The sequence below is a fragment of the Sceloporus undulatus genome, chromosome 5 (assembly GCF_019175285.1).
Source record: "Sceloporus undulatus isolate JIND9_A2432 ecotype Alabama chromosome 5, SceUnd_v1.1, whole genome shotgun sequence".
NCBI lineage: Eukaryota > Metazoa > Chordata > Lepidosauria > Squamata > Phrynosomatidae > Sceloporus > Sceloporus undulatus.
In genome coordinates, this window is record NC_056526.1 from 176,750,557 (window position 1) to 176,765,813 (window position 15,257).

General features: G+C 41.6%; 1 protein-coding gene across 1 annotated transcript in view; it reads left to right on the forward strand.

Annotated features, from left to right (window-relative positions):
- SNCA (synuclein alpha) overlaps positions 1 to 15,257 on the forward strand; it is a 76,464-nt gene that overhangs the window by 14,438 nt on the left and 46,769 nt on the right. Inside the window, exon 3 of the mRNA XM_042467133.1 lies at positions 7,582 to 7,623. Within this exon, the coding sequence (XP_042323067.1) occupies positions 7,582 to 7,623 (42 nt within the window). The remainder of the gene's footprint in view (positions 1 to 7,581; positions 7,624 to 15,257) is intronic.

Below are 15,257 nucleotides of genomic sequence, written 5' to 3' on the forward strand. Positions count from 1 at the left end.
AAGATTGTATTCTCCACTTTCATCATGTATATAGAAACTGAATGAATGGCAGCTGTTATTTATTTCAACTGGGGAAATGGGATGATGCTCTACAATATACCATGGAAACATTCAGTTATCAATGTGAAGTTGGAGGCTTTCATGGCTGGCATCCATAGTTTGTATGGGTTTTTCAGGTTATGTGGCCATGTTCTATAAGAGTTTATTCCTGATGTTTCGCCAGCACACAGATACTGGTGCAACATCAAAAATAAACTCTTATAGAACATGGCCACATAGCCCAAAAAACCCACAAAAAACAATTCATTTATCACTTGGAGATCAAACTTCTAGAGGTGCAGCTGAACCCTGGGGAAAGACAATGCTGAGAACCCACAGTAACATAGTGATATGTGTGTGTCATGCTAAATTGTCTGCATGGGCAGGAACAAGCATTGGGCCCACGTCCAAAAGTAAGGAGATGTTGTCCATGTTTTGGAATGGAGGATATGGAGAACCTATGAAAGAAGAGCATGTATGCGAAATAATTTAAATTTTAAAAATTAGTAAGAAAGAGACTTTCTGTTATATTCCTCCCAATATTATTTATTCCATATACTGTAAATAATCTAGGAAGTTAAATATCTAAGTCAGTCCAGCAGAGTGTTGCATACGGCATTTAATTACATGGCATGATTTTTAAGACACATTAATCATGCCACTAACTTCAAAGTGCATAGCAGGCTCTTTTCTTTCATTGAATTCATTAGCTAAAGTTCATTCATATTTCATATTTCATTTTCCCCATTGTTGTTATATCATTAATTGTGCATATTCTGATGGGTTGCATGTCCTTTGATTTTAAAAATGGCAGGATTATCAGTGACTTTTCCATCCATTAAATGCAGTGTAATGTAGTAGAAACATGCTCACATGCTTGTGACAGTAATATTAAAGTTTTGGTATTAAATAAATGCTAATATACATGACTAGTCTTCTCATCTTCTGATGTGTTGATGGTGATTGGAATAGACTCTCTCCTTCCTTCATATTCAGGAACATAAGATCTGTTGCTAATGATTACAACATGGATCTTGAATCACTGGAAAGTTTCTCACTGGTTTGTCATTATTCCCACACCTAAATGTACACTATGGCCCGTTACAAACAGGCAGGAAAGTACGCACAGAGCGCGTACTAGGGTTAGAAAGGGGCAGTGCTTCTGCACCCTCCTAATTCTAGTGCGCGCTCCACGTGCACAAAATGGCAGTGGCCATTCCACATGGCTGCCACCATGAGGACATCACGACCGCGCCGCCTCTATATGGGGCAGCGCGGACGTGACGTCCTCGCTCTGCGCCAGGGCGCTTAGTGAGCCCTTAGCGCGGAGCAGGAAGGAGCGCTGTTTCAGAGCTCCTTCCTGGTTTGGTCTGCTGGGCGGAGCCTTCACATGGCTGCACCCAGAGGACCAAAGGAGAAAGGGGCCAAGCGGCCCCTTTCTCCTCCTCCCCGCTGCCGCGGGGTGGCCTGGGGGCTTGAGGCCCCAAGGACACCCCTTTCCAGGCTGCGGGGAAGGGGCCTTTTGCCACTTCCCCGCAGCCTGGAAAGCAGCGGATCAGGGCCTCAGCGGCTGCAGCTCTGGATGCTGAGGCCCCGATACCCAGGGGAAAGGGGCGGGTGCAGCCCGCCCCAAACAGGCAGTCTGTAACCCGCCCATATTTTTGCCATAATTCCTAGATAATACAGAAGTATTCATCCCCTTTGACTTTTGCTCCCAGAATTGAAATGGATTCAATTGGCATTGTTAACACTTGATGTACAGAAGTTGTTTAACACTGTGAAGGTGGAAGTTGTTTAACATTGTTGAAAGACATCTATCTCAAATCCTGTTTGGAGTTTGCAAAAAGGCTTGTAGGAGACACAGCAAACCTGTGAGAAATAATACTCTGGTCTAATGAAACTAAAACTTAATATTTTGGCATTACAACAAAATGCTGTGTGTGATGCAAAGCCAACAATTCTCAATTCACTTAGAATACCATCCCCACAATGAAGCATGGTGCTGTAGGAATGCTTTTCCTTGGCAGGAACTAGGAAAATAGGTCAGATATGAGGGCAAGGTGGATAGAGCCAAATACAAGCCAAATAGTCTGCAAAGGAACTGGAGAGTTTATCGCATGTAATTTTCACACTGACCAGGGCACGAGATGGGATCAGGCTGGAATGGTTTAAAACTGATTTTACGCATGTAAAATTGCTGCCATGCTGCCACCCGACCATCCCCCATCCCCCAGCAGTGCTGTGGCAGCCAACTTTGATACTACAAATACTTTCTGCAGTACCAAAATCAGCCACCAGAGCACTGCTGGAAGATGGGTGATGATCAGACAGCAGCACAGCAGCAATTTTGAGTGTGGTAAAATCAGTTTTAACCCATTCCAGCCCAATCCTGTCCCATACGCAGCTCGGCATGAAAATTACATGCAATAAACTCCTGGGATTTACTTTCAGAAGGCCAAAGATTATAAACACACAGCCAAAGTAACATTAGAATTGTTTAAAAACAAGAACCTGAATATCTTGCAATGGTCTAGTCAAAGCCCAGGTCTAAATCTAATTGAAAGTCCATGGCAAGACTTGAAAATTGCAGTTCATCAATGATCCCAGGCCAATCAGACAGAGCTGGAACAATTTTGACAAGAAGAATGAACAACATTGCAAGACTCTTATGGGCAAACCTGTTAGATACTTACCCAATAAGATTCACAGCCATAACTGCTTCAAAACTGCTTCTATGAAGAAATTTACTGAGAATGCATGTGTAAATACTTATACAACAAATGCCAGTTGTTGTTGTTTTGGTGTTGTTTCCTTAACTTTTGTGTCACAAAGAAAATATTCTGTACTTCCACTGCATTTGGTGCCTTGTGTGGTAAGTGGAAAGAATGCCACCTACTATCAAGTGGTAAGAATGCCACTTAAATCAGTTTCAATTCCACTTTGTAACATGTCAAAAGTGGAAAAGTCTGAGAGGAAGACAAATAGCTGTTCACTGTACTTTATGGTATGTATCTGAGAAACCTGCCTCAGACCAAAAGTAATATGTTGATTTTTAAGGGTTTTTTAGGGAGTTTGAAAGGGGGAGAACCAATATTAGTGGAGCAGTGAATCCACTATGGAATTTATTCCAAATTTTAGAGGTGTTTTTAGGGGGTAGTGTTAAGACCCAGGATAGTGTCTTTAAAGCATGGACTCAAACCCAGAGGGAATCACTAACCCACTGACATAAAAACCGCCAGACACAAAAGGTCAAATGGGCAATTTCTGAAACACTGTCATTGCCCTCATTTTCATAGACTTCCTAGTAACAGAGCCTTGTTGTGGAACTACTTTTGCCAACATACAACATTAGTATAAGAGCACCCAGTAAGATAAGAACACAGATTTAGGACCACACCAAACCCATTTCCCATCTCCTTGTACCCTTGGACTTCTTGTGGACAGGACTTTCACTATGGTTTTTAGGCAAAAATTGCCTGGTAAGAGTAGTGTTTTTTTTTTTTTTTTTTTTTTTTAAAAATGAGTTTGGAAGTCTTTTGAGGAACTGGTGGAGACTTCATGGGCCACAAATGAAGTACAGAGGCCACACTATAAGATCTATCAATGGGGCACCACAAGAATGGATGGCTGCTATATGAACATGCAAGTCACCAATGGTAATCACTGGAGGCCCATCATTGGGTGGGGATGCTTCCTCTGAGGTTGCTTCCTCTATAAAACTCAGAAACCTTCCTTTTACACACTGTAGTACCCTAAATTTCCAATCAGTGTGGCCACTGGGGAGCATTTTTGTACTCTCCAATGAAACCTCTACTTGTTAGTTAGAATGTTAGAATGCAGCTCTCACATGCCTTAGCCAGCATGACCAATTGTGGTGTCATGGGACTTGAAGTCCAGCAGCCTCTGTTGCAGCCTTATGTCCTCCAACCCTGTTCTAACTATGCACAATGTGTTGTATTATTTTATCCATTACCTGCCTCTTGGCTGGAATCAGCTGAATGCTCACTACTCTTCAGAGCTCAGGAAAGTGACTTCTTTGTACTTTGACTTCCAGGAGCCACTAGCAAACATGGATGGCAAAAGCTGTTGCAAGAGGTGGAGTTGCATGTCAGCATGTCTGTGAGGCTCTAGCAGTTGACCATTGGGTCATTTCCAAGGGAACCATGGGCATTGTATTATTTGCTTGATTTATTTGTTAAACTCAAACCATAGGCCAGCTTATTAGCACTCTATGCAGCTGTTTTATGCTGGAAATTTAGCAACCTGTTGAATTTTATGATATTTTTTTCTTTCTGCCCCAAAATCAACTGAGATGTGTGGCAGACTCATCTTTCAGACATGCAGATCAATATAAAACCACACATTCTGCAGTGTGTCTTGGGATGGCAAGACATGTTATTCTGATGGGTAAAAAGGAATTTAAAATAGGATTTAAAAGGGGAAAAGTTCAGGCTTTGAAGAGCCAGCATGTTGTTGTTGTTTTTGTGTTGTTGTTTGTTAAAATTCCCAAGAACAATTAGTTCGCCTTTACAAGCAAGAAAAGAAATTAGATCAAAAAGCATGCTCTTTGACTGGAGCATCAACAGAATTTCATAGCTATTCTCACATTTTCTGCAGCAAGAATACTGATTTTCTGATGTGTACTGTGAAGTAGAAGGCTTTCACAGCTGACATGCATATTTTTGTGAGTTTTTCAGCCTGTGTGGCCATGTTCTGGAAGAGTTTATGGCTGACATCTTCAGAGATGCCAGCCACAGGTACTGGCGAAACATCAGGAATAAACTCTTGCAGAACATGGCTACATAGCCTGAAAACCCACAAAAATCTATATTTAATATGTCTATCTAGATTCTCCAGTTTGACTTCTAGTCCCATCCAAGATACAAGCACAGGTAACAGTGAATAACTCACCATGTCTAGGGATCCAACAGCTATATATTTTTGCTTGGGTTCTTACATTAACAAGTGAAATATCTGTCAATATGGCATGTTCACTGCAGGGTTGCCAGAGGGTTTAGATTTATTTCTTGGTGTCTGTGTATCTACTACACCTAAAGGCAGCAAAACAGTTTAAAGGTTCTGGATCCTTTGGCATGTACAACTCAGACATCTTGCATAAAGGAGTAGTCTGCAGCTACATCTTACTCATTTTACCTAGTAGTAAAAGCAAGGTCAGAAGCCTAAATACCCCTGAGGCACCAGACACTGTCTGATCTTAAGTAATTAGGGTCAGGGCTAACTAGCAATTGGATTGGTTACTTTCAAGGAATACTAGTGCTGTAAGCAATATTTCAGATGAAGGCAATGGAAATGCAGATGAGTACTCCTTACCTTAGAAAACCGTATAAGATTCATGGGGTCACCATAAATCAACAGGTGACTTGAAGACACACACAAGCAAGCTTGGGAGAATTTATTCAACACCAGTAAGACTGTAAATCAAATTAAAGGCAACTCCTCTCACTGGCTTATCACTTGTTTTCTCACAGCTTTATCTGTTATTTCTCTCAGCCTTAATCCATAGAATTAACCTCTATATTATATTTGATTCTCCTGAACCATTGAAAATACCTAGTATTCAGAGCAGAGGGAATATGAGAGCCAGAACTGATTATTACTCAAGGCAAGGCTGTTCTGCCTTTGTCATGAGTAATGACTTCATGCCTGTTATAGAGCCATACGGTAGCCTGCTTAGAAAAGATGCCAGACCTTCTGTGTGTGTTCAGGAGAATAGTGGCTCTCTGCCTTCAAATTAGGGAAATGACAGTGATCATCTTTGGAGCATTAGTGTTTAGAGCTTTGGAAAGATGATGCTCTACACATAGACCCTCAGCAAAGAGAGCACCTGATTGTAATGTGAGTGAAGGAGCACAGAGAAAAGAGAGAAACAGAAGGAGAAGCAGAGGGAGGTGAGAGTTATTTGATGAATGAAGCATCTTGAGGTGCAGGGTACCATGGTGCATGTTGAAGGACATGAGTCATGAGGGCATGCCACCCAACTGTCCCAATTTGGCAGTCCTGATTAATCCTCTCTTATCCTACTTTTTCAGGTGATTTTCAAATTCCCCCATTTCCTCTCCTTCTACCACATTCCCCCGTTATCTTCACATTACATCCATTGGTTCAGCTCTCAGATGTCTTATGTAGCTTCCTAGTCTTTCACAGTTGCCCATCCCTGGTCTAGAAGGAGGAATAAATCTTCCTCTTTTTATTTCTTTTATTTAAACTTGTCTGTCAAGAAGCAGTGTGTAAAAGACTGCTGGGGCTGTTGAGAGCTGTCAGTGTAATTATGTGAGTCAACTCAGAATCTAGGCCTATCGAGTCAGTGTGTGGAGGACCATAGGAATGAGCATTTCCACATGTTTTGCTCAGTGCATAGTGCACCTGAGAATATTTGCACTGAGGGAAGGTTGGATTGCAGCTCACAAACATGGAAGCCACCAGCTGCCACTAGTGTGTGTGTGCGTGTACAGTCTCCATTGCATCTCCCTTATGTGGAATTCCAAAATCTGAAATACTCCAAAAACCAAAACTTTGTTCATGGTTAGCTGAGGCAGTAACAGCTTTGCTTTCTGATGGATCAATGTACATTTTTTCATGCAGCAAATTACTTAAAATACTGTATAACTTACCTTCAGGTTATGTGCATGAGGTATATATGAAACATAAATGAATTTTGTGTTAAGACTTGGGTCCTATCTCCAAGATATCTCATTATGTATGTATTTGCAAATACAACTATTCTAAAATCTAAAAAAAAAAAATGAAATGCAAAACACTGCTGGTCCCAAGCATTTTGGGTAAGAGAGTCAACCTACAGACAGACACACACACACAGAGAAGATAGAGAGAGAGAGAGAGGAAGGATATGTGTCTTTATGAATGTGTGCTATTTCTCAGAGTATATATCAGAATGTATGAGCCTATACAGACAGACCAAAAAAAAAAAAAGCTATTTTGAGTCACTTTGGAGGTATGCTGTTTAAATTATGCATGTGTCTTAAGAGGCCAGAAGGCACACCAAAGCCATGCTCCAGTGCCAAAGATTGTAGCGCAACTTTGGTGCAGCTTCTGACCTCTTAAGATGGGTGTGTCATTTAAACAGCATACCTCCAAAGTGACCCGAAGCAGCTTTATTTTGGCCTGTCTGTACAGGCCCTATGTTATATGTGAATGTCTATGTCTGTGAAGATGTGCTATGTTCAGGTGTCTGTATTATGTATGGATGTATATGAAAGTGTTGAGTGTAAGTGTCTATGTGTAGATAGGTCTGTGTGTATGAGACCTGTGGCAGGCATCCAGAAACAAATTTGGTCCTTGAATGGAAAGGGATTTCTCCCCCATTACATACCAAAATGCCCCAATTTTCTTTCTACAAGAAAACAAAGCCTATAAAAAGATTGATTTTGGATCTTGCTACCAGTAGGAGCAGGAAAGTACTCTTGAATCACTCTAGTTCTCTAACTTTATGTTTTTGCTTACCACCTCCTTTTTCATTCAACTTTGCTGATGACTGATTTTCCTCCTTTTTTAAACAAACAGGTTCAAGGACAAGGGATGGAGTTGTTCATGGAGTCACAACAGGTAAATACACAACATCATTTCTGTCTCTAAGTCCATCATAAATCTCCACCAACCCCCTAAAGAAGCCTTTTATCTCTGACTGGGTTCTGATTCATGGAAGTGTGTAGGTGGATAATGAAATCAAGTGTGCAGGAGAGCACGTAGTTAGTCTCACTGGGGAATGAATGTGCCTGTAGGTAAAACTTTAAAGGGTCTTAATTTGCATTATGATTCTAGTTCCTTTAACAACTGAAAACCCTCTAGAAGAGCAAGGGATGCTCAGCTATCAGCATATTGGCTTACATTTTTATGTAGTCTTGGATAACAGCTGGTGTCAATTTGAAGCTCAGTCTAGTGAGCCTCAAATGGAAATCATGGCACAGATGAGGCTGTACTCTGCATCTGAATCCCCCTTCCATCAGGGATGGCAGCTGTGGCCTTCTAGATTTTTTTAGACCCCCAGCTCTCAGAACCCTTCACCCGTGGCTATTTTGGCTAAGGATGCTAGGAGACAGAGGCAAACATATCTGAAATGCCACAGTTGCCTATCTCAATTTAAGATGGAAGATGTATGACAAGTGACCCTCCCTTGACACACTGGCAATCATTTATAGATTCAGTTCTTCTGGGGAAAGTTGTTGTAGAAATTCTGCATCATATTCTCCATTACTGACTCCCATCCTTTTAAAGTAGAGTGAGCAACTAAACAAGGGTGAGGGGAGTTTCTGCTTTGGTACCCCACCTTCCATGGTTAGCACCTATACTTTCCGATGTATCAGATGGGGTAATGTGTCACTCCCTGGTGCCATTTTGGCGTGATTTTTGGTCTAATCAGCAGTTTTTGAGGGGTAGAGAAAACAAACTTATACCTTTGCATTTGGTTTGGGATATGTTGAAATGATTTCAGGTAAAAATTGCCTGAAATTAATGTCCCAAAAATCAATATAGTATGTTTGCAGGGCTTCGGGGGACTTCACTGGTCACATAGGTGAAATTTAGGGCCACATGAAGCCCACAAGCTACACCTTCTCCACCCCTTTTTTTAAAGTAAGGAAGGATAACTGAAGGCTGTGAGGGGATGATTCCATTCCAGCATCCTTCAGACAACACAGTCCATTTCTCTGAAAATGTAAGCAACTACACAGGTCAGTTTGTTTGTTTACCTGCTTATTTTTTGAAGCCCTGTTTTGGTGAATGATCAATTTCTTCTTGGACTCCAGTTCCTTATTTTGTAGTTGGAACATAAACCTGGATCATGTTTATATTGCTGAGTTTTCCCTGAAGTTTTATTGGTATTACTTGACCAAACTTTGTATAATACTCTTTTACTGCTTTTGCTGCAGCTCTCTTCACTATTAACACCATTCCAATTCTACTTAGATTTTCATTTCTTTAGTAAAGCAGTGTGTAATTACCTGACTCAAAATGCCTCTTTCCTGCCCACCCCAAGAATTGCATCTTTATATGTTCCATTTCTTACAATTCTATGTCTAGCTTCATACTTCTCACATTCCATATTCCTATAATATGCATTGTGCAACCTTGGACTTTCCTTTCACCTCAGAGCACATCAATAGCTGAACATCCTTTTGCCTTTAGTCCAGTTGCATCATTAGCTAAAGTGTCTTCTGCTCTACCCCAGTAGCTCACTGAGTGCCATCTGACTTAGAAGCCTCTTCTTCTGGCACTATCTCCTGTTTCATTTCGGATTCACTTACCATGGGATTTTTATTGTAAAAGTCATTCAAAAGGAGTTTGTGCCTCATTCTGCACAGTACTAACAAGTGTTAGCTATGGTGCCACTGCTGCTGTCTCTGAGAAATCCTCCCCCAGTGTCACCCCCACTACCATTGCTGCTCAGTAGCTGTTCGGCACTTTTAGTCTGCTCCTGAGCAAAAGTCTGTCTGACATACAAAACCTTACCAGCAGCATTGCTGCTATCAGTATATCCTCTAGCCTCATAGGAGTGCCCAATTCAATCACTGCAAAAAAGTAACACACTGCATACTGTATACACATATTCTCTATCTGTCCTGATTGGTAAATTAACCCTCTATTTTCCCATTTTCAATTGTTTTTAAAATATAAATAATAATAATAATAAAAATTTTATTTATATCCCGCCCTTCCCACGATCAGGGCGGCTTACAACAAGTTAAAAACACAACACACCAGATACAGCAATTAAAATACATAACAGTAAAAAGCCATAACAAACAAGCAAAAAAGCCCCATAGCCCAACCTCTTGGCCACGGAAGAGGAGGGAGGCCCACAGGATTTTTATTCGGGGAATGCCTGTTGGAACAGGAAGGTTTTTAAATCCTTCCTGAATTGGGCCAGGGTGGTAGACGAGCGGAGCTCGGTGGGCAGCGCGTTCCAAAGGGCTGGGGCAGCCGTGGAAAATGCCCTCCGTGTCGTGAAGGCTAACCTAGCCCCAGGCACCTTCAGTAGCTGCTGCCCAGACGTTCTGAGGGTGCGAGGCGGAATGTACGGGGAGAGGCGGTCCTTTAGGTATCCTGGGCCCAAGCCATTTAGGACTTTATAGGTAATTACCAATGCCTTATATTGAGCTCGGAAGCGGATGGGCAGCCAATGGAGATCTTTCAGCACCGGGGTTATATGGCTGTTCCTGGGCACACCAGTGACCAGCCGGGCTGCCATATTCTGCACCATTTGCAGCTTCCGAGTTTGGTATAAGGGTTGCCCCATGTAGAGTACATTGCAGAAATCCAGTCTCGAAGTTACCAGAGCATGTACAACAGTTTCTAGGTCCCTCTGGGCCAGGTATGGGCGCAGCTGGCGAATCAGCCGAAGCTGATAACAGGTGCTCTTGACCGTCGCATTCACCTGAGCAGTCAGATGAAGCGACGAGTCAAGAAGCACCCCCAGACTGCGCACGGAGTCCTTTACAGGGAGCGTGACCCCGTTCAGGACAGGTGGAACCACCGCCATTCCTGGACCAGGAGAACCTATCACTAGTACCTCCATTTTCTCTGGATTCAATTTGAGTCGGTTTTCCCTCATCCAGCCCATTACTGACTCTAGACAGGCCACGAGAGGAGAGACGCCATCCCCAGTCACTGCATCAGTCAGAGACATAGAGAAAATGATTTGGGTGTCATCAGCGTACTGATAACCCCGCGCCCCATGTCTCCGGATGATCTCTCCCAGCGGTTTCATGTAAATGTTAAATAGCATGGGAGACAGAATGGCTCCTTGTTTATCCTCAGTTTACTGCAGTTGCTGAAAACTGAGTTCAAAGTACAGAAGTAATCAATTAACTAATGAGAGAGAGGAAAGGAAAGTAGGCTCAGGCAAAAGCAAACTGCTACAGAATCTCCTGGCTTGTTTGTTCCTCCTCACTAATAACTTTTGGCACCTTACCAAGCTGTGATGTTGCTTGACCATACATTTACCAGGTTTCATTTGTGAGATGTTGGGAAGTATGCACAGATACATGCTCAGATAGTAATTAAGGGCTCAGAAGTGCTCTGCAGAGGAAACAATCTCATGGAAGTCCAGACCACTGACCCTTTTAAATTATTTAAGAGCTGCACAAAGTTCAGTGTTGTAACATGCTCCTGTGTAATGAAACAAGCAGTATTATGACCTCCTTATCCTGTGCCTTTTCCAGCACATGCTTTATCCTAGCATAAGAAACTCATTCAACAGTATCCTCAGAGCCACTTCTCTCATGAAAAGTTGATATTCACTGTGTAGGAAGGACTGTGATCTCTTTTACAGATCTTGTTTTTTGAGCATCCTTTTATAAGGTTTGTGGTTTGTTGTGAGGTTTACAGAGTACATGCTTTGCAGAAGATTCCATGCTAAAACTCTGGAATCTCAAGTGAAAAGAATCATAGTGAAAATGTCCTCTTCTGAAAACCCTAAATGGTACTGTCCCTCCTAGTGAGCACTTGTCCAGTTCAGATGTAATGTTAAACCATCATTTAGTATTATGTGCACAAGCCTTGGGAACATGCATTCCTTTTCCTTCTCTAACACGACTGTGAAGACATGGCCAAAAGGGTTTGCTTTCATTTTTGGAGAAATTTACAGCGATGTTTGTTCAGGCAACAATATATGTACAGACTAGGCCAGATTAAGGTGGCTGGAGCCCTAGAGCAGTTCCAAAACCAGAGCTTCCTTTGTGTACAGATGTGAGCCTTCAGAACAACTGGCTTTGTGTTTTGACAGATCAGGCTATGGGCCCAAAGGAGCACTCCCTGTGTGTCCAGAGACCTTCCTTTTCAGGTATGAGGCAGTTGGCAGTTCCCTTGTCTTTGTCCCAGCTAGTACGAGTGAGGCTAAAATGTTGGATGTACATAGTAACTTCAGTACACCATCCATTTCTTCACTCACACTGTAGCTGGGAAATGGGGTCTGCTGGGTTGTAAATGCTGCCAACAGAAGGGATCCACTCACACTATAGAATTATACCACTATAAATCCATTTAAACCTTTTCCATGGAATCCTGGGATTTGTAGTTTTGTTATACACTGGAGTGCTCTGGCTGAGAATTCTTGATGCCAATCCCAGAATTCCATAGGACAGAATCATGACAAAGTGGAATAATAATTCTATAATCCTGTAATGTGAATGGGGTCAAGATGCAAATGTCCATTTTTAGGCAGAAATACAATGAGGTCCTTGGTATATGCTGGGATTTGGTTCCAGGATCCTCTGTAGATACTTGGTTTTGTACAGTGCTGTGTAGATTTACGGTGCTTTATAAATAAAGTTAATAATAAAATAATACTAGTCTGTGGATACTCAAGCCCCACTAAAATACAATGGCATAATAAAATGTGACCCATATACAAAATGGGCAAAATGAAGGTTTGTTTTTTGGAATTATTTTTAAAATATTGTTTAAAAATATTTTCAAGCTGTGGATGGTTGAATCCATGGATGAAGAATCCATGGCTATGCAGGGCTGACTGTATTTTTTTTTTTTTTTTTACCTTGAGGGTGTTGGCTCTGGGGGCCTGCTGTGGAAGTTTGGTGATCTGCATACAGTCTATAGATTGAACCTTTCCAAACTCTACTGTGAGGGAGAGAAAAATTATGCAAATGGAAGGAGGAGGGGATAGTTTCCTTCTCAGCATGATTCTAGGAGGGACATGTTGGGAAAGGGCACTATTGGCTTTGACATAACCCAATGTTCTGCTTTTTGTTAAGTATACCACATGCATATTTACAGGGTAAAGTGGATTGACAAGTGAAGCATAAGACGATATAGAATAACAAATGCACTTCCCTTGCATTCTCTTCTCCCTGGTGCCCAATTTTCTGCATGGGGAGACATTTAGACAACTGGTGGCTCATTTTGTGTGGGTTGGATTCCTGCTGCTGAACCATGTGAAGCCACAGAATCTTTTTGTCATCTAGGAAAAGCTAAAAGAGGACAGCCAACAAGGTGTTTGCTCATACTGGTTCTTGGAGCCCTGGCTTTTTTGAAAATACCAAGGCTACCTCAGACTGCTTCATCATCTTATGTTCATTGCATTGACTAAGGAGTTAATTTTTCTTTCCCCCTGCTCCTCAGCACTTTGGTTCTTTTGTTTTGTTCTAAACCAACAAGAACAACAATTGAGCTGTCTGTGGGTGGGTGGGTGGGTGTGCAGTTATCACTGGACAAATTAATTCTGTATAACTTTTAACAGTTAAAGAGTACCTGGGACTTTCAGAACCCCCCCCCCCCCATCATCTTCCTCTGGGCAGTGCTAGTAGGAGTGATTAGATCACATACTCCCTCACACAACTTTATTCCCCCTCTTGAGTGTTATGGTGGCAGGTTTGGACCAAATGAGGTCAGTCTTCCACACTACCCCGTGAGAAATTGTGAGCGAGCAAACAGAAGTGTTAGTCCCTATTCTTCTTTGCCAGGATGGGCAACTGTAAGACCTTTGAGGGCCATATACCACATCACACCTGCTCCCACAAAAATAAAAAATTGCCTTTGAATACCCCCAGGAACGTTCTAGAAGACAGGGAGAATGTGACTCTTTTGGGGTCTCTAATGGATATTTTGAAGCAAAAAAATTATTATTATTATTATTATTATTATTATTATTATTATTATTGCAAAAATTCATTTTGATCTTTGGAATTGTGGAAATGCCTACTATATCTTACCAAGAGATTATTTGGAGCTGTTTTGGAGGCCAGATTTTGATACCTAGTTTTGACTCTCAAAATTATCTTTGAGAGTAATATAATAGGGTTTCTGCCTTTTACCTATCACTGAGTGTGTTCTGGCTCCACCCAAACAATGAGAGTGAAAGAAGGAAGAGTCACATGGGCAGATATAATAATAATAATAATAATAATAATAATAATAATAGTTTTTATTTATATCTTCCTGCCTCTCCCAATGGATCGAGGCGGGATCACAACAGAGTTAAAAACAATTACAATATTACAACATTAGTTACCACATAATTAAAACCACAGCTAAAAACATGAAGCATCAATCAATTGCAGGATCAGATGCTCTCGTTCCATACCAATAGTCTTCATAGGAGGTCAGGAGACTATATCCTTCTGTGTATAGTGCTGTGTAGCTAACAAGAATCAGAAAAGCTTCTAATGAGGGAGGAAGGAAGGCAGGTGTGTAAGGCACATTACCTGCACAGAAGGTTCAGATTAGTTGGAAATTTTTCAAAAAAATAAATTTTTAAAAAGTTGGCCTACTTTTTCTGCCTTTCTCCATTCTGCCGAAATGAAAATCTATTGACACTGTCAAAAAGAGAAGGAAAGAGTCAATGTGAGTGCATGCAAGAGCCCTGCCAGGCTGGCAGCTCCAAATGGTAGGACAGGAAATGCACATGAGAGAGACTAAGGGAGCTTTCCTATGGCACACCTGATGCCAGCTCAGGAGGGAGACTGAAATTAATTTTGTGGAAGAGAGAGGATAGAGAAGTCTGATAAATTGAGTGGCTACTTCTGCATGCCCACCCAAAGGATCTGTGTGCAGTGCACATGGCAGCCAAATGATCTCTTACGTGGTACCTGTGGAGGAGTGGGAAGAGGAAGCCCCCATGACATTTTTGTTGTTGTTGTTCAAGCCATTTCTGACTTATGGTAACCCTAAGGTGAACCAGTGGGTTTCATGACTGAACTGGGACTCAAACCCTGGTATCCAGAGTCAGTCTAGCACTCAAGCTATGGCATGCTGGTCTACTCAAAATAATTTATTATGATGATAATCAGAGATGAGGAGGACACCAAAGAACATTTTCTTGTATTTTTCAATGCCATACTATAACAGTAATGGTAACCTATTTATAATTGAGTGGCTACTTCTGCATGCCCACCCAAAGGATCTGTGTGCAGTGCACATGGCAGCCAAATGATCTCTTACGTGGTACCTGTGGAGGAGTGGGAAGAGGAAGCCCCCATGACATTTTTGTTGTTGTTGTTCAAGCCATTTCTGACTTATGGTAACCCTAAGGTGAACCAGTGGGTTTCATGACTGAACTGGGACTCAAACCCTGGTATCCAGAGTCAGTCTAGCACTCAAGCTATGGCATGCTGGTCTACTCAAAATAATTTATTATGATGATAATCAGAGATGAGGAGGACACCAAAGAACATTTTCTTGTATTTTTCAATGCCATACTATAACAGTAATGGTAACCTATTTATAAT